This window comes from Danio rerio, chromosome 4 (genome assembly GCF_052040795.2).
Source record: "Danio rerio strain M-AB ecotype USA chromosome 4, GRCz13ab, whole genome shotgun sequence".
In the NCBI taxonomy this organism is placed as follows: domain Eukaryota; kingdom Metazoa; phylum Chordata; class Actinopteri; order Cypriniformes; family Danionidae; genus Danio; species Danio rerio.
The window spans coordinates 33,438,150-33,459,880 of record NC_141024.2 but is presented as its reverse complement, the minus strand read 5'-3'; the positions used below and the strand labels follow the sequence as shown (position 1 = coordinate 33,459,880).

Here is a 21,731-nt window from a genome sequence, read left to right as displayed (position 1 = left end):
AACTGGATGTTCTTCTCTCATCTTTTTCTAATTTTGACACTCCCTTGTTGGTGGTAGGTGACTTCAACATTTACGTTGACAAACCGCAAGCTGCAGACTTTCAGACTCTGCTTGCCTCTTTTGACCTAAAAAGAGCACCTACTTCTGCTACCCACGAATCAGGTAATCAGCTAGACCTTATTTACACACGACACTGCTTCACTGATCAAACAATAGTAACTCCACTACAAATATCAGATCATTTCCTTCTGTCTCTCAACATCCACATTACTCCTGAGCCGCCACACACTCCAACACTGGTTACCTTTCGCAGAAACCTACGATCTCTCTCACCCAATAGACTATCCACTATTGTTTCAGACTCTCTTCCTCCATCTCGTAAACTCACTGCACTTGATTCGAACATTGCCACTAATACACTCTGCTCCACACTAGCATCATGTCTAGACCGATTATGTCCTCTTGCATCCAGGCCAGCCCCTGCCAGTCCTCCTGCACCCTGGCTCTCGGATGCTCTCCGTGAGCATCGCTCAAAACTTCGGGCTGCAGAGAGAATTTGGCGGAAAACTAAAAATCCTGCACAGCTCTTACCATACCAAACTCTTCTGTCCTCTTTCTCAGCTGAGGTTACTTCTGCAAAGCAGACATATTACCGTCTGAAAATCAACAATGCCACTAATCCTCGCCTACTTTTTAAAACATTTTCCTCCCTCCTCTATCCTCCTCCTCCACCCGCATCCTCCACACTTACTACTGATGACTTTGCTACATTCTTTTGCACCAAAACTGCAAAAATCAGTGCTCAATTTGCTGCACCTACAACAAACACGCAAGATACAACACCAACACCACACACACTAACCTCTTTTTCTCAGCTCTCTGAGTCTGAGGTGTCCAAACTCGTGCTATCTAGCCATGCAACCACCTGTCCACTCGATCCCATTCCCTCTCATCTCTTGCAAGCCATCTCTCCTGCAGTCATACCAACACTGACTCACATAATTAACACATCTCTTGACTCTGGTTTATTCCCCACTTCATTTAAGCAGGCTAGGGTAACCCCACTGCTAAAGAAACCCAACCTGGACCATACGCTACTTGAAAACTACAGACCAGTATCCCTGCTTCCATTCATGGCCAAGATTCTGGAGAAAGTAGTGTTCAATCAAGTTCTGGACTTTCTTACTCAAAACAATCTCATGGACAACAAGCAATCCGGCTTTAAGAAAGGCCACTCAACTGAGACTGCCCTGCTCTCTGTCGTGGAGGATCTCAGACTAGCTAAAGCAGACTCTAAATCATCAGTCCTCATTTTGCTGGACTTGTCAGCTGCTTTTGACACTGTCAACCACCAGATCCTGCTATCTACGCTCGAGTCACTGGGCGTTGCGGGCACTGTTATACAATGGTTCACATCTTACCTCTCTGACAGGTCATTCAGGGTGTCTTGGAGGGGAGAGGTGTCCAACCTCAAGCATCTAAACACTGGGGTACCTCAAGGCTCTGTTCTTGGGCCACTTCTCTTTTCCATCTACACATCATCTCTAGGACCAGTCATCCAGAGACATGGATTCTCCTACCACTGCTATGCTGATGATACCCAGCTATACCTCTCTTTTCATCCTTATGATCCCTCGGTTCCAGCTCGTATCTCAGCCTGCCTGTTGGATATTTCACACTGGGTGAAAGATCATCATCTTCAGCTGAACCTCGCAAAAACGAAAATGCTTGTAGTTTCTGCCAACTCGACTCTACACCATAACTTTTCAATCCAGATGGATGGGGCAACCATTACTGCATCCAAAATGGTGAAAAGCCTTGGAGTAACTATTGATGACCAACTAAACTTCTCTGACCACATTTCTAGAACTGCTCGATCGTGCAGATTCGCACTCTATAACATCAGAACGATCCGACCCCTCTTATCTGAACATGCAGCTCAACTCCTTGTTCAAGCTCTTGTTCTCTCCAAACTGGATTACTGCAACTCTCTACTAGCTGGGCTTCCAGCTAACTCTATCAAGCCTCTTCAACTGCTCCAGAATGCAGCAGCACGAGTTGTCTTCAATGAACCTAAACGAGCACATGTCACTCCGCTGCTAGTCCGTTTGCACTGGCTGCCAGTTGCTGCTCGCATCAAATTCAAAGCTCTGATGTTTGCCTACAAAGTGACCTCTGGCCTTGCTCCTTCTTATCTGCTCTCACTTCTGCAGATCTATGTGCCCTCCAGAAACTTGCGTTCTGTGAATGAACGTCGCCTCGTGGTTCCATCCCAAAGAGGGAAGAAATCACTTTCGCTCACGCTCACGCTCAATCTGCCCAGTTGGTGGAATGAACTCCCTAACTGCATCAGAACAGCAGAGTCACTCGCTTCTTTCAAGAAACGACTAAAAACTCAACTATTTAGTCTCCACTTCACTTCCTAATCTGCAATTGCCTCTTTGAATATCACACTAACTGTACAAAAAAAAATAAAAAATACTAATACTACTAATACTTCCCTTCTTAGACTTTACAGACCAGAAACTTGCCTATAGCACTTATTCATTGTTGCTCTTAGTTGTGTAAATTGCTTCCTTGTCCTTATTTGTAAGTCGCTTTGGATAAAAGTGTCTGCTAAATGACTAAATGTAAATGTAAATGGTTTTGTTTTGGCATTGTTTTGCCTCAACTACTGTGCTTTCTGACCCAGTATCGCCCCTTTGTATTCAGTTGATTCAGGGGTGTCTTGTGACATGCTCCTTTGTTCTGTTTCCTGCCTTGGTTCCCTCATTATCATGCACACCTATGTTGATTATTATTAGTGTGTATATATTTAGGTTTCTGTGTTTTCTCAGTCTAATTCCCTAACATTAACCCTCCACATTCATATAGCCAAGATCTACTTCCCGCAGGCCCAGAGTGATGGCTTCAGTCCCTGACTGCCTGCCAATCATGGCTTTAGTCACAAAACATGGCCCATGGCCATTGCCATCCTGGTTCCTTGCTCCACTGGTCCCAATCTGACTCCTTGCTCTGTAGGATCCTCTCATGATCCTTGCTCTGGCAATACAAGTCTAGATTCTAACTCTGTCTGCATTTCACAAGCTACCCAACCTTTTGGCCCCAGTCCAGCTCTTAGCCTTGTTGATGAGCCCTGTACCCAGCCACACACATCCCAGGCTTGCTTCCAGCCCAGTTTCCCCCCAGTCTGATGTATAATAATGTAATGTCAGAATTGTATAGTCTTTGCTTATGGTTTTCCTTTGTCGATTGCACTTGCCGAGGATTCCCTTTTGTGTGTGGTGACACAATGAAAATGTATAGTGAGAAGGATTATTTTACCTAAACTTCCTGCTTTGCTACTGTACGGACGTCTTTGCCTACTGCTCCGCTCTTTGTACTCTTGCTTTTATACCTTATACCCTAATTTTAACTTGAGCCTATCAGCACAGTGCTCAAAAACACGGCTTGAAGATCAGCATTTATTCTACAAACATTCTGGAATATAGCTTTACTAACAAGAGGGGAATTACCGTCTAAACAATCCTCCTGCTACCAGCTACCAGCTGCTTACATTCCGGAGACGGGAAAACACGGCTGTGAAAATGCCTCTGGATCGGATTTATTCAGATTCTCACTGCTGTACAAACTGCCACAAACTTCTACAAAGGATTGCAGTTCTTGAAACGAAGTTGCTTGCGATCCGACCAGAACTTCAGCTTCATTGTGGATCCTCTCAGCACACAGCTGGTGAGTCCCATAAATCTGTTCCTGCTACTGTTTTGAGCACAAAAAAACTGAATAAAACTGTTGAAAATGAGCATTGGCATAAACAAAGTGTGAGACCAAAGGGTACTCGCGGGGTCAGATCATACGCTGCAGCATTAGCGTCTTCTACCCCAAATACAGCTCGGACTCAAATACAGCTTCAGAACAGATATGAAGTTTTGAGTAATATGGGTGAAGAATCCCCAAATGCAATCAGACAGAGATTGCATGTTTTAGCAACTAATTCTGCATGGAACAGAGGATCAAGGCCGACTAGACAGCGGCATTCTGCTCTGATCACACCTGAGATAAGAACACTAGTAGTAGGAGATTCAATAATCAAGAATTTCAGGAGCAGATCTACAATGACATACTGCTTTCCTCATGCAACAGTTTTTGATGTAAATAAAGAACTTGAGGAAATTCTGAAAAAGCACAGTACTGCAAAACAGATTATCATCCATGTGGGGAAGAATGATATTCGGAAGGAACAGTCAGAACTGCTCAAGAAAGATTTCTGTGAGCTCTTGGAAACAGTTGAAAGATTGAAGGTTCAGCCGTTCATAAGTGGACCACTCCCTGCAAGAGGGACAAATATGTTTTCACAGCTTCTTGGTCTAAATGTATGGACTGAATTTCATTGACAACTTCAATCTCTTCTGGAACCAAAGACAACTGTTTACATCAGACAGCCTTCATCCAAACAAACTTGGTGCAAAGGTGCTAAAGGACAATATATTTTTCTCCCTCCATCATCCATCAGCTGTGTACGCCACTGAACTGAATTGCACTCACACACCTAGCAAATGTCCGGATGACCACAGGACCTCAAATCAGCTCCTGAGTGGACTTGTGGCTGACGAATCACCCAAGGACAGTGATAATGCTACGCTGCCAAAACACCCAATGTTGATAGAAACACTATCAGTTGCCCTCTGCTCAACACAGGCAGACTGTGACGCATCAGAACAGCATCAAGTCTCGTCACTCAAAAATGATCCTCAGGAAAACATATTTCTGCAGACAGAATCTCCAGATGCACAGCCTCTGTCACCGGACACGTTCTCATTGTCACAATGTTCACCATTCTTTGAATTTTCAAAAAAGATGGAGGAACTGGTGTATGCTGGAACTAAACTTTCACACTCCATTGCCGCAAGCCCCCAGTTATCAACCAAAAAGCAGCCTGCTCCACAATCACCTATGAGCCCACCTGGAAGAGCCCTCCGATTTTTGCCACACCGGCAGGGCCCAAACAACAATGCCCCATATTCAGCTGGTGAACACAAGAGCTCTCACTGATGTGTGTCGGGGGCCTGCTTAGATAACAGTGTCTTTATCAAATGTTTTCAGAACAAGCAGGAACCTAGTGTGTCTGTAGCTTTCTCTAAGCAGATATGTGTTGTGTTAAGTGACAGAAAAGCAAAGACTTCTTTTGGCCGTAAAGCAAATAATTCAAATCTAGTGTCTATTTGAATTATTTATATACCAACCATAAGCCTAAACCCCACCTCATGATAAACTTTTGTGTACCGTAAAGGTCTACGCCGAACACAACCATTAACATTACCTATTTGGAAAGCCTTGCATTGGAGCCCGGATAACTCAGTCGGTAGAGCATCAGACCTTTAATCAGGGTCCAGGGTTCAAGTCCCTGATTGGGCGTATAGGACTTTTTGTGGAGCCACAGCTTTTGCCGTTGAGCTATCGCTTGCTGAAATTTTCATCTAGATGCACAACATGTGTACTGGGCATGAGGACATGGCTGTACAGGCAGTGTTGTAGTCGTGGCCGAGTGGTTATGGCGATAGACTTGAAATCCATTGGGGTCTCCCTGCGCAGATTCGAATCCTGCCGACTACGTCCAGGCAGTGCGCAGGACTTAGTTTGCGACCTTCCATGATTGTTTGCAATTCCATTGTTTCTTGGGAAAAGGGATGTGCTAGAAGGGAAAAGCAAAACAGCAGCAGTTGCCAGCTAGCTGCCCTGTGGGTTTTCCATTTTTAAAGACATATGACAGAGAATGAATGTGCAGTGGCTTTCCCGTAGCTCGCCGTGATCGTATAGTGGTTAGTACTCTGCGTTGTGGCCGCAGCAACCCCGGTTCGAATCCGGGTCATGGCAGGTTTTTCAAGGTGACATTGGCGTTGCACTCTGTGTCGCCATCCTTAATCTCCAGCCTCCTTTTAGTGCAGGCTGTGCTACTGGAACGTCCTGAATGTTTCCTAAAGTGTGGAAGACTAGGGATTCGATATGAGCAACGCGACCTTTGATGCCAGCGTGCTGTGTGGATAAGCATTGATCTAGTCACACTTCTAAGGCATAGAAGGAATCTTTTCAATTGTTAAGTCTCCATTCATTGCCACAACAACAGAGAGAACTTCTGCAGTTGCTTTTGATCCATTTAATGTCTCCTACATGACATGGAGTCCTATCTATTGTGTTGTACTGATGTCTACACCTACAACAACCATAAACCCAACCTCACAGTAATCTGTTGTGTTTTAGCAAAATCTACACCAACCATAAGCCTAAACCCCACCTCACGGTAAACTTTTGTGTACCGTGAAGGTCTACGCCGAACACAACCATTAACAGTACCTATTTGGAAAGCCTTGCATTGGAGCCCGAATAACTCAGTCGGTAGAGCATCAGACCTTTAATCAGGGTCCAGGGTTCAAGTCCCTGATTGGGCGTATTGGACTTTTCGTGGAGCCACAGCTTTTGCCGTTGAGCTATCGCTTGCTGAAATTTTCATCTAGATGCACAACATGTGTACTGGGCATGAGGACATGGCTGTACAGGCAGTCTTGTAGTCGTGGCCGAGTGGTTAAGGCGATGGACTTGAAATCCATTGGGGTCTCCCTGCGCAGGTTCGAATCCTGCCGACTACGTCCAGGCAGTGAGCAGACCTTAGTTTGCGACCTTCCATGATTGTTTGCAATTCCATTGTTTCTTGGGAAAAGGGATGTGCTAGAAGGGAAAAGCAAAACGGCAGCAGATGCCAGCTAGCTGCCCTGTGGGCTTTCCATTTTTAAAGACATATGACAGAGAATGAATGAGCAGCGGCTTTCCCGTAGCTCGCCGTGATCGTATAGTGGTTAGTACTCTGCGTTGTGGCCGCAGCAACCCCGGTTCGAATCCGGGTCACGGCAGGTTTTTCAAGGTGACATTGGCGTTGCACTCTGTGTCGCCATCCTTAATCTCCAGCCTCCTTTTGGTGTAGGCTGTGCTACTGGAACGTCCTGAATGTTTCCTAAAGTGTGGAAGACTAGGGATTCGATATGAGCAACGCGACCTTTGATGCCAGCGTGCTGTGTGGATAAGCATTGATCAAGTCACGCTTCTAAGGCATGGAAGGAATCTTTTCAATTGCTAAGTCTCCATTCATTGCCACAACAACAGAGAGACCTTCTGCAGTTGCTTTTGATCCATTTAATGTCTCCTACATGACATGGAGTCCTATCTATTGTGTTGTACTGATGTCTACACCTACAACAACCATAAACCCAACCTCACAGTAATCTGTTGTGTTTTAGCAAAATCTACACCAACCATAAGCCTAAACCCCACCTCACGGTAAACTTTTGTGTACCGTAAAGGTCTACGCCGAACACAACCATTAACATTACCTATTTGGAAAGCCTTGCATTGGAGCCCGAATAACTCAGTCGGTAGAGCATCAGACCTTTAATCAGGGTCCAGGGTTCAAGTCCCTGATTGGGCGTATTGGACTTTTTGTGGAGCCACAGCTTTTGCCGTTGAGCTATCGCTTGCTGAAATTTTCATCTAGATGCACAACATGTGTACTGGGCATGAGGACATGGCTGTATAGGCAGTCTTGTAGTCGTGGCCGAGTGGTTAAGGCGATGGACTTGAAATCCATTGGGGTCTCCCTGCGCAGGTTCGAATCCTGCCGACTACGTCCAGGCAGTGCGCAGACCTTAGTTTGCGACCTTCCATGACTGTTTGCAATTCCATTGTTTCTTGGGAAAAGGGATGTGCTAGAAGGGAAAAGCAAAACGGCAGCAGACGCCAGCTAGCTGCCCTGGGGGCCTTCCATTTTTAAAGACATATGACAGAGAATGAATGTGCAGCGGCTATCCCGTAGCTCGCCGTGATCGTATAGTGGTTAGTACTCTGCGTTGTGGCCGCAGCAACCCCGGTTTGAATCCGGGTCACGGCAGGTTTTTCAAGGTGACATTGGCGTTGCACTCTGTGTCGCCATCCTTAATCTCCAGCCTCCTTTTGGTGTAGGCTGTGCTACTGGAACGTCCTGAATGTTTCCTAAAGTGTGGAAGACTAGGGATTCGATATGAGCAACGCGACCTTTGATGCCAGCGTGCTGTGTGGATAAGCATTGATCAAGTCACGCTTCTAAGGCATGGAAGGAATCTTTTCAATTGCTAAGTCTCCATTCATTGCCACAACAACAGAGAGACCTTCTGCAGTTGCTTTTGATCCATTTAATGTCTCCTACATGACATGGAGTCCTATCTATTGTGTTGTACTGATGTCTACACCTACAACAACCATAAACCCAACCTCACAGTAATCTGTTGTGTTTTAGCAAAATCTACACCAACCCTAAGCCTAAACCCCACCTCACGGTAAACTTTTGTGTACCGTAAAGGTCTACGCCGAACACAACCATTAACATTACCTATTTGGAAAGCCTTGCATTGGAGCCCGAATAACTCAGTCGGTAGAGCATCAGACCTTTAATCAGGGTCCAGGGTTCAAGTCCCTGATTGGGCGTATAGGACTTTTCGTGGAGCCACAGCTTTTGCCGTTGAGCTATCGCTTGCTGAAATTTTCATCTAGATGCACAACATGTGTACTGGGCATGAGGACATGGCTGTACAGGCAGTCTTGTAGTCGTGGCCGAGTGGTTAAGGCGATGGCCTTGAAATCCATTGGGGTCTCCCTGCGCAGGTTCGAATCCTGCCGACTACGTCCAGGCAGTGCGCAGACCTTAGTTTGCGACCTTCCATGATTGTTTGCAATTCCATTGTTTCTTGGGAAAAGGGATGTGCTAGAAGGGAAAAGCAAAACGGCAGCAGACGCCAGCTAGCTGCCCTGGGGGCCTTCCATTTTTAAAGACATATGACAGAGAATGAATGTGCAGCGGCTGTCCCGTAGCTTGCCGTGATCGTATAGTGGTTAGTACTCTGCGTTGTGGCCGCAGCAACCCCGGTTCGAATCCGGGTCATGGCAGGTTTTTCAAGGTGACATTGGCGTTGCACTCTGTGTCGCCATCCTTAATCTCCAGCCTCCTTTTGGTGTAGGCTGTGCTACTGGAACGTCCTGAATGTTTCCTAAAGTGTGGAAGACTAGGGATTCGATATGAGCAACGCGACCTTTGATGCCAGCGTGCTGTGTGGATAAGCATTGATCAAGTCACGCTTCTAAGGCATGGAAGGAATCTTTTCAATTGCTAAGTCTCTATTCATTGCCACAACAACAGAGAGACCTTCTGCAGTTGCTTTTGATCCATTTACTGTCTCCTACATGACATGGAGTCCTATCTATTGTGTTGTACTGATGTCTACACCTACAACAACCATAAACCCAACCTCACAGTAATCTGTTGTGTTTTAGCAAAATCTACACCAACCATGAGCCTAAACCCCACCTCACGGTAAACTTTTGTGTACCGTAAAGGTCTACGCCGAACACAACCATTAACATTACCTATTTGGAAAGCCTTGCATTGGAGCCCGAATAACTCAGTCGGTAGAGCATCAGACCTTTAATCAGGGTCCAGGTTTCAAGTCCCTGATTGGGCGTATAGGACTTTTCATGGAGCCACAGCTTTTGCCGTTGAGCTATCGCTTGCTGAAATTTTCATCTAGATGCACAACATGTGTACTGGGCATGAGGACATGGCTGTACAGGCAGTCTTGTAGTCGTGGCCGAGTGGTTAAGGCGATGGACTTGAAATCCATTGGGGTCTCCCTGCGCAGGTTCGAATCCTGCCGACTACGTCCAGGCAGTGCGCAGACCTTAGTTTGCGACCTTCCATGATTGTTTGCAATTCCATTGTTTCTTGGGAAAAGGGATGTGCTAGAATGGAAAAGCAAAACGGCAGCAGACGCCAGCTAGCTGCCCTGGGGGCCTTACATTTTTAAAGACATATGACAGAGAATGAATGTGCAGCGGCTGTCCCGTAGCTTGCCGTGATCGTATAGTGGTTAGTACTCTGCGTTGTGGCCGCAGCAACCCCGGTTCGAATCCGGGTCATGGCAGGTTTTTCAAGGTGACATTGGCGTTGCACTCTGTGTCGCCATCCTTAATCTCCAGCCTCCTTTTGGTGTAGGCTGTGCTACTGGAACGTCCTGAATGTTTCCTAAAGTGTGGAAGACTAGGGATTCGATATGAGCAACGCGACCTTTGATGCCAGCGTGCTGTGTGGATAAGCATTGATCAAGTCACGCTTCTAAGGCATGGAAGGAATCTTTTCAATTGCTAAGTCTCTATTCATTGCCACAACAACAGAGAGACCTTCTGCAGTTGCTTTTGATCCATTTACTGTCTCCTACATGACATGGAGTCCTATCTATTGTGTTGTACTGATGTCTACACCTACAACAACCATAAACCCAACCTCACAGTAATCTGTTGTGTTTTAGCAAAATCTACACCAACCATGAGCCTAAACCCCACCTCACGGTAAACTTTTGTGTACCGTAAAGGTCTACGCCGAACACAACCATTAACATTACCTATTTGGAAAGCCTTGCATTGGAGCCCGAATAACTCAGTCGGTAGAGCATCAGACCTTTAATCAGGGTCCAGGTTTCAAGTCCCTGATTGGGCGTATAGGACTTTTCATGGAGCCACAGCTTTTGCCGTTGAGCTATCGCTTGCTGAAATTTTCATCTAGATGCACAACATGTGTACTGGGCATGAGGACATGGCTGTACAGGCAGTCTTGTAGTCGTGGCCGAGTGGTTAAGGCGATGGACTTGAAATCCATTGGGGTCTCCCTGCGCAGGTTCGAATCCTGCCGACTACGTCCAGGCAGTGCGCAGACCTTAGTTTGCGACCTTCCATGATTGTTTGCAATTCCATTGTTTCTTGGGAAAAGGGATGTGCTAGAATGGAAAAGCAAAACGGCAGCAGACGCCAGCTAGCTGCCCTGGGGGCCTTACATTTTTAAAGACATATGACAGAGAATGAATGTGCAGCGGCTGTCCCGTAGCTTGCCGTGATCGTATAGTGGTTAGTACTCTGCGTTGTGGCCGCAGCAACCCCGGTTCGAATCCGGGTCATGGCAGGTTTTTCAAGGTGACATTGGCGTTGCACTCTGTGTCGCCATCCTTAATCTCCAGCCTCCTTTTGGTGTAGGCTGTGCTACTGGAACGTCCTGAATGTTTCCTAAAGTGTGGAAGACTAGGGATTCGATATGAGCAACGCGACCTTTGATGCCAGCGTGCTGTGTGGATAAGCATTGATCAAGTCACGCTTCTAAGGCATGGAAGGAATCTTTTCAATTGCTAAGTCTCTATTCATTGCCACAACAACAGAGAGACCTTCTGCAGTTGCTTTTGATCCATTTACTGTCTCCTACATGACATGGAGTCCTATCTATTGTGTTGTACTGATGTCTACACCTACAACAACCATAAACCCAACCTCACAGTAATCTGTTGTGTTTTAGCAAAATCTACACCAACCATGAGCCTAAACCCCACCTCACGGTAAACTTTTGTGTACCGTAAAGGTCTACGCCGAACACAACCATTAACATTACCTATTTGGAAAGCCTTGCATTGGAGCCCGAATAACTCAGTCGGTAGAGCATCAGACCTTTAATCAGGGTCCAGGTTTCAAGTCCCTGATTGGGCGTATAGGACTTTTCATGGAGCCACAGCTTTTGCCGTTGAGCTATCGCTTGCTGAAATTTTCATCTAGATGCACAACATGTGTACTGGGCATGAGGACATGGCTGTACAGGCAGTCTTGTAGTCGTGGCCGAGTGGTTAAGGCGATGGACTTGAAATCCATTGGGGTCTCCCTGCGCAGGTTCGAATCCTGCCGACTACGTCCAGGCAGTGCGCAGACCTTAGTTTGCGACCTTCCATGATTGTTTGCAATTCCATTGTTTCTTGGGAAAAGGGATGTGCTAGAATGGAAAAGCAAAACGGCAGCAGACGCCAGCTAGCTGCCCTGGGGGCCTTACATTTTTAAAGACATATGACAGAGAATGAATGTGCAGCGGCTATCCCGTAGCTCGCCGTGATCGTATAGTGGTTAGTACTCTGCGTTGTGGCCGCAGCAACCCCGGTTCGAATCCGGGTCACGGCAGGTTTTTCAAGGTGACATTGGCGTTGCACTCTGTGTCGCCATCCTTAATCTCCAGCCTCCTTTTGGTGTAGGCTGTGCTACTGGAACGTCCTGAATGTTTCCTAAAGTGTGGAAGACTAGGGATTCGATATGAGCAACGCGACCTTTGATGCCAGCGTGCTGTGTGGATAAGCATTGATCAAGTCACGCTTCTAAGGCATGGAAGGAATCTTTTCAATTGCTAAGTCTCCATTCATTGCCACAACAACAGAGAGACCTTCTGCAGTTGCTTTTGATCCATTTAATGTCTCCTACATGACATGGAGTCCTATCTATTGTGTTGTACTGATGTCTACACCTACAACAACCATAAACCCAACCTCACAGTAATCTGTTGTGTTTTAGCAAAATCTACACCAACCATAAGCCTAAACCCCACCTCACGGTAAACTTTTGTGTACCGTAAAGGTCTACGCCGAACACAACCATTAACAGTACCTATTTGGAAAGCCTTGCATTGGAGCCCGAATAACTCAGTCGGTAGAGCATCAGACCTTTAATCAGGGTCCAGGGTTCAAGTCCCTGATTGGGCGTATAGGACTTTTCGTGGAGCCACAGCTTTTGCCGTTGAGCTATCGCTTGCTGAAATTTTCATCTAGATGCACAACATGTGTACTGGGCATGAGGACATGGCTGTACAGGCAGTCTTGTAGTCGTGGCCGAGTGGTTAAGGCGATGGACTTGAAATCCATTGGGGTCTCACTGCGCAGGTTCGAATCCTGCCGACAACGTCCAGGCAGTGAGCAGACCTTAGTTTGCGATCTTCCATGATTGTTTGCAATTCCATTGTTTCTTTGGAAAAGGGATGTGCTAGAAGGGAAACGCAAAATGGCAGCAGATGCCAGCTAGCTGCCCTGTGGGCTTTCCATTTTTAAAGACATATGACAGAGAATGAATGTGCAGCGGCTATCCCGTAGCTCGCCGTGATCGTATAGTGGTTAGTACTCTGCGTTGTGGCCGCAGCAACCCCGGTTCGAATCCGGGTCACGGCAGGTTTTTCAAGGTGACATTGGCGTTGCACTCTGTGTCGCCATCCTTAATCTCCAGCCTCCTTTTAGTGCAGGCTGTGCTACTGGAACGTCCTGAATGTTTCCTAAAGTGTGGAAGACTAGGGATTTGATATGAGCAACGGGACCTTTGATGCCAGCGTGCTGTGTGGATAAGCACTGATCAAGTCACGCTTCTAAGGCATGGAAGGAATCTTTTCAATTGTTAAGTCTCCATTCATTGCCACAACAACAGAGAGACCTTCTGCAGTTGCTTTTGATCCATTTAATGTCTCCTACATGACATGGAGTCCTATCTATTGTGTTGTACTGATGTCTACACCTACAACAACCATAAACCCAACCTCACAGTAATCTGTTGTGTTTTAGCAAAATCTACACCAACCATAAGCCTAAACCCCACCTCACGGTAAACTTTTGTGTACCGTAAAAGTCTGCGCCGAACACAACCATTAACATTACCTACTTGTAAAACCTTGCATTGCAGCCCGGATAACTCAGTCGGTAGAGCATCAGACTTTTAATCAGAGGGTCCAGGGTTCAAGTCCCTGATTGGGCGTATAGGACTTTTCGTGGAGCCACAGCTTTTGCCGTTGAGCTATCGCTTGCTGAAAGTTTCATCTGGATGCACAACATGTGTACTGGGCATGAGGACATGGCTGTACAAGCAGCCTTGTAGTCGTGGCCAAGTGGTTAAGGCGATGGACTTGAAATCCATTGGGGTCTCCCTGCGCAGGTTCGAATCCTGCTGACTACGTCCAGCTAGTGTGCAGGACTTACTTTGCGATCTTCCATTATTGTTTGCAATTCCATTGTTTCTTGGGAAAAGGGATGTGCTGGAAGGGAAAGGCAAAACAGCAGCAGACGCCAGCTAGCTGCCCTGGGGGCCTTCCATTTTTAAAGACATATGACAGAGAATGAATGTGCAGCGGCTTTCCTGTAGCTCGCCGTAATCGTATAGTGGTTAGTACTCTGTGTTGTGGCCGCAGCAACCCCGGTCCGAATCCGAGTCACGGCAGGTTTTTCAAGGTGACAATGGCGTTGCACTCTGTGTCGCCATCCTTAATCTCCAGCCTCCTTTTAGTGCAGGCTGTGCTACTGGAACGTCCTGAATGTTTCCTAAAGTGTGGAAGACTAGGGATTCGATATGAGCAATGGGACCTTTGATGCCAGCATGCTGTGTAGATAAGCACTGATCAAGTCATGCTTCTAAGGCATGGAAGGAATCTTTTCAATTGTTAAGTCTCCATTCATTGCCACAACAACAGAGAGACCTTCTGCAGTTGCTTTTGATCCATTTAATGTCTCCTACATGACATGGAGTCCTATCTATTGTGTTGTACTGATGTCTACACCTACAACAACCATAAACCCAACCTCACAGTAATCTGTTGTGTTTTAGCAACATCTACACCAACCATAAGCCTAAACCCCACCTCACGGTAAACTTTTGTGTACCGTAAAGGTCTGCGCCGAACACAACCATTAACATTACCTACTTGTAAAGTCTTGCCTTGGAGCCCGGATAACTCAGTCGGTAGAGCATTAGACTTTTAATCTGAGGGTCCAGGGTTCAAGTCCCTGATTGGGCGTATAGGACTTTTCGTGGAGCCACAGCTTTTGCCGTTGAGCTATCGCTTGCTGAAAGTTTCATCTGGATGCACAGGCAGGCAGTGCGCAGGACTTAGTTTGCGACCTTCCATGATTGTTTGCAATTCTATTGTTTCTTGGGAAAAGGTGATGTGCTGGAAGGGAAAAGCAAAACGGTAGCATTTGCCTGCTAGCTGCCCTGGGGGCTTTCCATTTTTAAAGACATATGACGGAGAATGAACGTCCAGCGGCTTTCCCGTAGCTCGCCGTGATAGTATAGTGGTTAGTACTCTGCGTTGTGGCCATTTAATGGAAGTTGCCCAGCCAGCAACGATATGTCGGGCCCAGATGGACTAACTACGGGTTCCATGGGAACTGTGTGGGCATGGGCTTTGGCTGGGTGAAATCAGAAGGTCCCATGTACGTTTTCTAGAATGAGTCCCACATAGGAAGCTCATATGAGCTTATAACATGGGCGCCATAAGGGACAGGCATGGGCCAATTGGGCATGGGTTTGATCTGGGAACACATATATGGGTCCTACATGGAATATTTATGGGCCAAGTCGGCATGGGTTTGATCTGGGAACACAAATATGGGTCCTACATGGCATATTTATGGGCCAACTGAGCATGGGTTTGAACTGGGGACCCACATATGGGTCCTGATTGACATATTTATGGGCCAAGTGGGCATGGGTTTGAACTGGGAATGCATATATACGTCCTGCATGGCATATTTATGGGCCAAGTGGGCATGGGTTTGAACTGGGAATGGATATATGGGTCCTGCATGGCATATTTATGAGCCAAGTGGGCATAGGTTTGATCTGGGAACACATTTATGGGTGCTGCGTGGCCTAATTATGGGCCAACTGAGCATGGGTTTGAACTGGGAATGCATATATGGGCCCTGCATGGAATATTTATGGGCCAAGTGGGCATGGGTTTGAACTGGGAACACAAATATGGGTCCTACATGGCATATTTATGGGCCAACTGGGCATGGGTTTGAACTGGGAACGCACATATGGGTCCTGCATGACATATGTATGGGCCAACTGGGCATGGGTTTGAACTGGGAATGCATATATGGGTCCTGCATGGCATATTTATGGGCCAACTGGGCATGGGTTTGAACTGGGAATGCATATATGGGTCCTGCATGGCATATTTATGGGCCAAGTGGGCATGGGTTTGAACTGAGAACACAAATATGGGTCGTACATGGCATATTTATGAGCAAAGTGGCATTGGGTTTGAACTGGAAAAGCACTGGGGGAAGGGCTGCTCTTGGGCCCGTAAGGCCCTTGGCTCCACACCCTGCCTGTCCCAGGCGGCTGGCTGCATGGTGTTGTCAGCGGTTGCCATTTTCGGCCCGATGGGGCCTGCCCATGCAGCTGTGAGGGGCTCTTGCGGGGGGCTTTTTTCTTCCACCACCTGGGTGGAAGCATGTCCATCTCTGTGGTGTGGTGGTAGGGAACATGTGCCGTGGGGTTGCTGCTGCTGGCCAGGGTACTGGGTTTCCTGGCCTTCCTGGGATACGTACAGAAGTATAGAGTTATGACAGTCCCGTGTTTCATTTAAATTTTTTATAGCTGTTATGCATTGATTAATCATCATTCATTATTAGTGTTCTAATAAAGTTCAGGTTAGTTATAATGTGTTGATGGCCATCATTTCAATCTGTATGTCCTGGCGAGTGACGCTAGGGGACGATTAGTGAGCAATACGTGAGCCGCAGGAGGTTTCACGCATTCATGAAGAAGTCACACTGCCAGCACTGAAACATTGTTCACAGTATCTTCTCAATGTCTGTGTTTGTTCATATTACAGATTGTGCAGCGTGACAACAATAAAAACAATATTATGGTGCCACCAGAAATCTCCGCCTGTTCTGTGTGCAACATACTGTTACGCTTGCACTATCACACATAACTGAACACGCTTCACCCCTCATTTTCAGCATGGTGACACTATCACTGCGTCCCCTGGTAAACATGTAAAGGCAAGGCACGTTTATTTGTATAGCACAATTCATGATACAAAACAATTCAAAGTGCTTTACATAAAACATTACAAGCATTAAAGTGCAGAAAAAGCATTAAAAAGTAAAATAATAAAGAGCATAATTTCTGTGAGTGTAAACCGTGTACATTGATGGCTACTGTTATTTAGCTTTTCTTTTGCGTGTGTGTGTGTGTGCTATTGTCATGATCACCAGCAATCTAGTAGCTGAAGATCACATAGGACTACAAATCTGCTGGTAAATGGACTACAAGAACCAGTCATGCTTTACACACACATCTGGTTCCAGATCCTGAGTGATTTCATACACACAGCTGATGCTGCTCAAGTACTGATTACACACACATATATACAGCTCACTTTGAGACACTCATTTCTGAGTCTTGTTATCTGTTTAATGACATTATAACGTGGTTTCCTTTGTCTTGTTTTTCTGTGTTTTTGATCCTCGCCTTGTTTATTTGTTATTGTGTTTTCTGCAAGCCTTGTGACCATTTGCCTGTCTTTTGACTACAATTCTGGATTGCCCTTATACATCTGTTAGCCATTGTATTGACCACTGCTTGCCTGACCATTTTAATAAACCTGCATGTGGATCCGCATCTCTGTTGTCAGTGTCACATTCCTGGTTTCAGATATAAATCTGTGGACTCGTGCATGAGTGTACAAACTTTTTGTGCCATGTTTGTTGTTTACTGTATTATGAGTGTGTTTTGTGTTGTTTTTTTTGGAGTTTTTTTTAAATATATTTTTTAGTTTACGTGTAAGTTGTGACATTGCTTTATAAAAATAAGTTTTGTTGTTCAATTTAATATATTTCTTGGAGTCCAACACATCAAGTGTCTTGTGTTTATCTTCCTTTTAATTTTTTTCTTAGATTGTTTCCCTAAACCATTTGGCATGGTTGAGCTTAAATAGGCCTTTCATAAATTGCCCAGTTAGGAAAACATAGGTTGTTTACAGAGCCCACTTCAAGCCCATTTGGGCATCCACGGTTGAATCCTGGTGCAAGCCCACTTTAAACCCCTTTAGGCAGGTGGGGCCCAAATGGGTCTTTCATGAATTGCCCGGTTAAGACAGTCATAAGATTCTCAAAGATCCCACTTAAAACCCATCTAGGCATCCACGGCTGGCCACCATGTAGATCCCGGGTGGAAACCCACTTAAAACCCCTTTGGGCAGGTGGGGCCCAAATGGGTTTGGCATGAATAGCCCAGTTAGTACCATTACAGTTCCCACTTTTAGTACGTCTGGGCTTCCCCCGGCTGGCCCCAATGTGGTTCCCGGGTGCAAGCCCATAATGGGGCCCACATTTGATGCCCATGAAGCCCTCATTTGGGCCCCACATGTCATTGCTGGCTGGGACAGAGACAGAGATCAAGGCTGTCGTCATAGAGGCCAAGAAGGAGTTGTCCGAATTCTGTCACAGAGGACGTTTCTGGGAGTTTGGAAAAAATTGTGACATATTGGACTCTACTAATCCTCTTGCCAAGTTTGTAACTCTGTTATGCTTCTCTGATTTGATAAATCTGGCTTCAAATTAAACATCTGCACATATTTAGATATAAATATAAATTATTGCTTGTTGTTTTGACCTTATTTATGATCCTTGTTTTAGGATGATTGCGGAGATGCAGTCAAGGGGGTTGGTGATTAATAACTTACCTTCAGTCCTCCCAGAATCAGCTCGATCGACTACATCTTCTGTGCCTCAAAGCTCTGGAGGTGCAGAAAGTCCATTGTTGCCTCCAAATGAGCCCTTATCTGACAAGAGCTCTGGAGAGTACTACCAGAGGTACAGTTTCAAATCGGCATTCCCAGAAATTAAATGTACACTGTGGAAATGATTTCTCTTTAATATACAAAGTCATTTTGCTCACCTGCTTTTCTATTTCAGCACTGGTGGACCGATGTTTACCTCTTCCGTGAGGGTGGAAGTGGTCAAAAAAGGCTTATACAATAAGCACTCCATTGACCACTCCCTTCTAACAGGATTTAATAAATACCTTTACACTGATCTAGGATATAAAAACAGCAAACAAGTAGTAAGTTCATTAACCACTTATGCCTAGTTCAGACTGCGTGATTTTAGCCCCGATTTTGGCTCGCCGACAGGTTTTGAGAAATCGCCGACAAATGCCTGAAATCACAGGCAAATCGCTGCTCTTGCACGTGAGTGACAATCACACAGTATGAACTTTCAAAGACGCGATCTGAGAGAATCGCCGATGAGTCGCCGATGCCTGTGAGATATTTGGCATGCTAAATATCTGGAGCTGTCGGCAAGTTTTGACTGAAAATAACATCAGTGATCGCCTACAGTCAATGAGAGAGCAGCATTCACTTGTGCGTGCGTGTGTGTATACCTGCTGCAGGCCACCGGGAGGCTGGGAGAGAAGTTAAAAGCGCTCTTTTTCGGTTTATTTGGACCCACGAAATGGAGGAAAAACTAGTGGAGGTTTGACAGGTCTCAGGAGCAACTGTGTCTGTTTGACGTTTAATACAGAAAGAATTTAGTTTATTATCAACGTTGAGGAGAAATGGCTAATTCCCTTTAAAACCCAGGTGAGCAAAAATGTACATGTTCTTCCCCATTAAAGGCTTCTTTCTCATTATGTAGTTAATAACAAAAGATATACTAAGTGTTTTTGGCTGTGAGACGTAGTTTGGACGAAGTTGTCGGCGATTCTTCCTATAGTAAAGTCATGCAATGTGAAAGTCCCTGTCACCGATCCATCTTGCAGTGTAAACAAAGCAGCAACGAAGCGCAAGCCCAGATAGTCATGCAGTGTGAAAACATCTGTGACATGACTACTTTGAAAATCATGCAGTCTGAACTCGGCATTAAACTCTGCGTGCCCAGTACCAGGGACAAAATGACGTCATCAGGAGAATAACTATAGATTTAAGAGGTCTGCCCTCATCAATAACACCATATGACCTACTGGGTGAAAGCTTAGAATGTCTATTTTCAACTGATACACATCACTTTGATATTTGTTGTACTGTACCAAAATTATTTACACTTAATTTACACTATCTCAAGCCCCCCTATTTTGTACATTGTTCAGTATGCATATTTTTCACATCGCTAATATAAGACACAGATTGGCAAGTAATACATCAAATTAAAGCTCTTATTCCCAATAATAATAATCCATTGCTATTTTTATTGATTTACAATCACATATCCAACAGTCTTCGAATGAATCATCAAGTATAAACTCGTTTTTTGTAAACATACAAGAGAAATTATTGCTTATTTGCTCTGTGAGCTGCCGGAGATAGCACAGATAGGTAAACAAGTTACATCATCTTTTACCTTAGGTTGTCCTCTGCAAAATGAGTCTATTTTCAGCATTTCTGAGGAAGTGTGCATCAGTAAACCCCTGCTGTGTCTTGTAAGTGCCAAACGCAACAAATTAGGGTCAAGATATTCCAAAATTTGGGAAAATATGATAGCTTCAACCTATCCAGATGTGCTACATATAATTGAAGATGAGATTCTCGGCTTTACACTGATGTATCGCAAGCCTTGATCAGCCAATCAGTGACTGAGATATTGCATGACCAACGAGAAGAGAGGTGTCCAAAACAAGAGTGCGTAAAAGTCACAGGTCAGACGCACAATACCTCAGCATGCAGACTTGTTACAAATGGCTTCTAAAAAAGGAAACGAACCTCAAAAAAAGTTTTTTTTTGTTGGGGCAGAGGAAGTTTTGGAGGAATTAGATCGAGAGGATTCAGACTCTGAAAGCGACTCAAGTTTTGATTCGATAAGGGAAGCTGCTTTTGTTGATGGAAAGGATTATGATCTGGACAAGTAAATGTTTACCCAATCCAAATGTTTTTATATACATATTAATATATTATATACAATATATTTATTTGTATCATAATGTATTGTTCATGATCGCGCTTGCTAGATGCTTTTTTCCCTCTATCGCACACTGCGCCTCGTGCGCTGGCTATTGTTGTTGTTTGTGTTCGTCACAACTGAAATAGCGAGAAACGAGTGTCCAGATGTTTACTAGCTTATATTATATAAGCTAACACATGCATACACCTATGTTTGTTTGTGTTGCAGTCGTTGTTCATCAAATAAAGATGATAATGATGAATGGATTCCTTGAACGAGGGACAGGCAAACAAGCCCCTCAACTTCAACATGCACACCTCGGCCCAGCACAACTCCCACCACTTCCCCCACTGCAACCCCCACTACATCTGGGCAGAGAAGGCGCAGGGGCAGAGGTAGAGCTAGAGGCAGAGCTGGATCATCAGCACGGGGGAGTGGATCTCAGCAGGCTGCTGCTGCTGCTTCTGGTGAGGAAAGTTGGCATAATATATCAGAGGCAGATGAGGAACCAGCAGTAATAGCCTTTGCCCCAAAATGTACACCAGGGCCTCAGCTGGTCACTACGTCAAGCTACTCGCCACTTGAGCTTTCTCCACATCTGTCGTGGACACAAAAATAAGAAACACAAATGAACATGCTGCACAAAGGTCTAATGCTGGCAAAAAGTTCCTGTGGATACCGCTCACCGTCAAATACTTCATTTATATTGGAATTCTACTATACATGGGACTGAAAAAAAAATCAAAGACATTAGTAGACTACTGGGCAAGGTTGGACATTTACAGATTTCCCTTTCCACAATTTGCTCTCACGGGCTCGTTATCTGTCCATATCTTGGAACCTTAATCTGTCTAACCTAAAGGACGATGAAGCTAATCAACAAAAAAGGGAACCCCAGACTACGACAGACTCTGCAAAATAAAACCGCTGTGTACGGACATTGTTTCAGCATGCCAAACCAACTTTCATCCCCTCAAGCAGATGGCTGTTGATGAACGTATGGTTGCCTCTAAGGCCAGGATTAGTTTGAAGCAATATATGAAGGACAAGCTGACAAAGTGGGGATACAAACTATTTGTCCGTGCTGATTCAATTTGTGGATATACCTGGAACTTTTTTGCATATGAAGGAAAATCCACCTCTGTATCT

At 45.3% G+C, this 21,731-nt stretch overlaps 1 protein-coding gene and 17 non-coding genes across 18 annotated transcripts in view; all 18 read left to right on the top strand.

Annotated features, from left to right (window-relative positions):
* Positions 1 to 242: 242 nt before the first annotated feature.
* LOC147844804 (putative RNA-directed DNA polymerase from transposon BS) overlaps positions 243 to 21,731 on the top strand; it is a 157,678-nt gene continuing 136,189 nt past the window's right edge. Inside the window, exon 1 of the mRNA XM_088650023.1 lies at positions 243 to 2,630. Within this exon, the coding sequence (XP_088506149.1) occupies positions 1,134 to 2,426 (1,293 nt within the window). The 5' untranslated portion in view covers positions 243 to 1,133 and the 3' untranslated portion in view covers positions 2,427 to 2,630. The remainder of the gene's footprint in view (positions 2,631 to 21,731) is intronic.
* trnas-uga (transfer RNA serine (anticodon UGA)) lies at positions 5,532 to 5,613 on the top strand. Its single transcript has one exon. It is a non-coding gene; the product is annotated as a tRNA-Ser (tRNA).
* trnah-gug (transfer RNA histidin (anticodon GUG)) lies at positions 5,803 to 5,874 on the top strand. Its single transcript has one exon. It is a non-coding gene; the product is annotated as a tRNA-His (tRNA).
* Positions 6,563 to 6,644, top strand: trnas-uga (transfer RNA serine (anticodon UGA)). The gene has a single exon. It is a non-coding gene; the product is annotated as a tRNA-Ser (tRNA).
* trnah-gug (transfer RNA histidin (anticodon GUG)) lies at positions 6,834 to 6,905 on the top strand. The gene has a single exon. It is a non-coding gene; the product is annotated as a tRNA-His (tRNA).
* On the top strand, positions 7,594 to 7,675 carry trnas-uga (transfer RNA serine (anticodon UGA)). The gene has a single exon. It is a non-coding gene; the product is annotated as a tRNA-Ser (tRNA).
* trnah-gug (transfer RNA histidin (anticodon GUG)) lies at positions 7,865 to 7,936 on the top strand. Its single transcript has one exon. It is a non-coding gene; the product is annotated as a tRNA-His (tRNA).
* On the top strand, positions 8,625 to 8,706 carry trnas-uga (transfer RNA serine (anticodon UGA)). The gene has a single exon. It is a non-coding gene; the product is annotated as a tRNA-Ser (tRNA).
* Positions 8,896 to 8,967, top strand: trnah-gug (transfer RNA histidin (anticodon GUG)). The gene has a single exon. It is a non-coding gene; the product is annotated as a tRNA-His (tRNA).
* trnas-uga (transfer RNA serine (anticodon UGA)) lies at positions 9,656 to 9,737 on the top strand. Its single transcript has one exon. It is a non-coding gene; the product is annotated as a tRNA-Ser (tRNA).
* On the top strand, positions 9,927 to 9,998 carry trnah-gug (transfer RNA histidin (anticodon GUG)). The gene has a single exon. It is a non-coding gene; the product is annotated as a tRNA-His (tRNA).
* On the top strand, positions 10,687 to 10,768 carry trnas-uga (transfer RNA serine (anticodon UGA)). The gene has a single exon. It is a non-coding gene; the product is annotated as a tRNA-Ser (tRNA).
* Positions 10,958 to 11,029, top strand: trnah-gug (transfer RNA histidin (anticodon GUG)). Its single transcript has one exon. It is a non-coding gene; the product is annotated as a tRNA-His (tRNA).
* On the top strand, positions 11,718 to 11,799 carry trnas-uga (transfer RNA serine (anticodon UGA)). Its single transcript has one exon. It is a non-coding gene; the product is annotated as a tRNA-Ser (tRNA).
* Positions 11,989 to 12,060, top strand: trnah-gug (transfer RNA histidin (anticodon GUG)). Its single transcript has one exon. It is a non-coding gene; the product is annotated as a tRNA-His (tRNA).
* Positions 12,749 to 12,830, top strand: trnas-uga (transfer RNA serine (anticodon UGA)). Its single transcript has one exon. It is a non-coding gene; the product is annotated as a tRNA-Ser (tRNA).
* On the top strand, positions 13,020 to 13,091 carry trnah-gug (transfer RNA histidin (anticodon GUG)). Its single transcript has one exon. It is a non-coding gene; the product is annotated as a tRNA-His (tRNA).
* On the top strand, positions 13,782 to 13,863 carry trnas-uga (transfer RNA serine (anticodon UGA)). Its single transcript has one exon. It is a non-coding gene; the product is annotated as a tRNA-Ser (tRNA).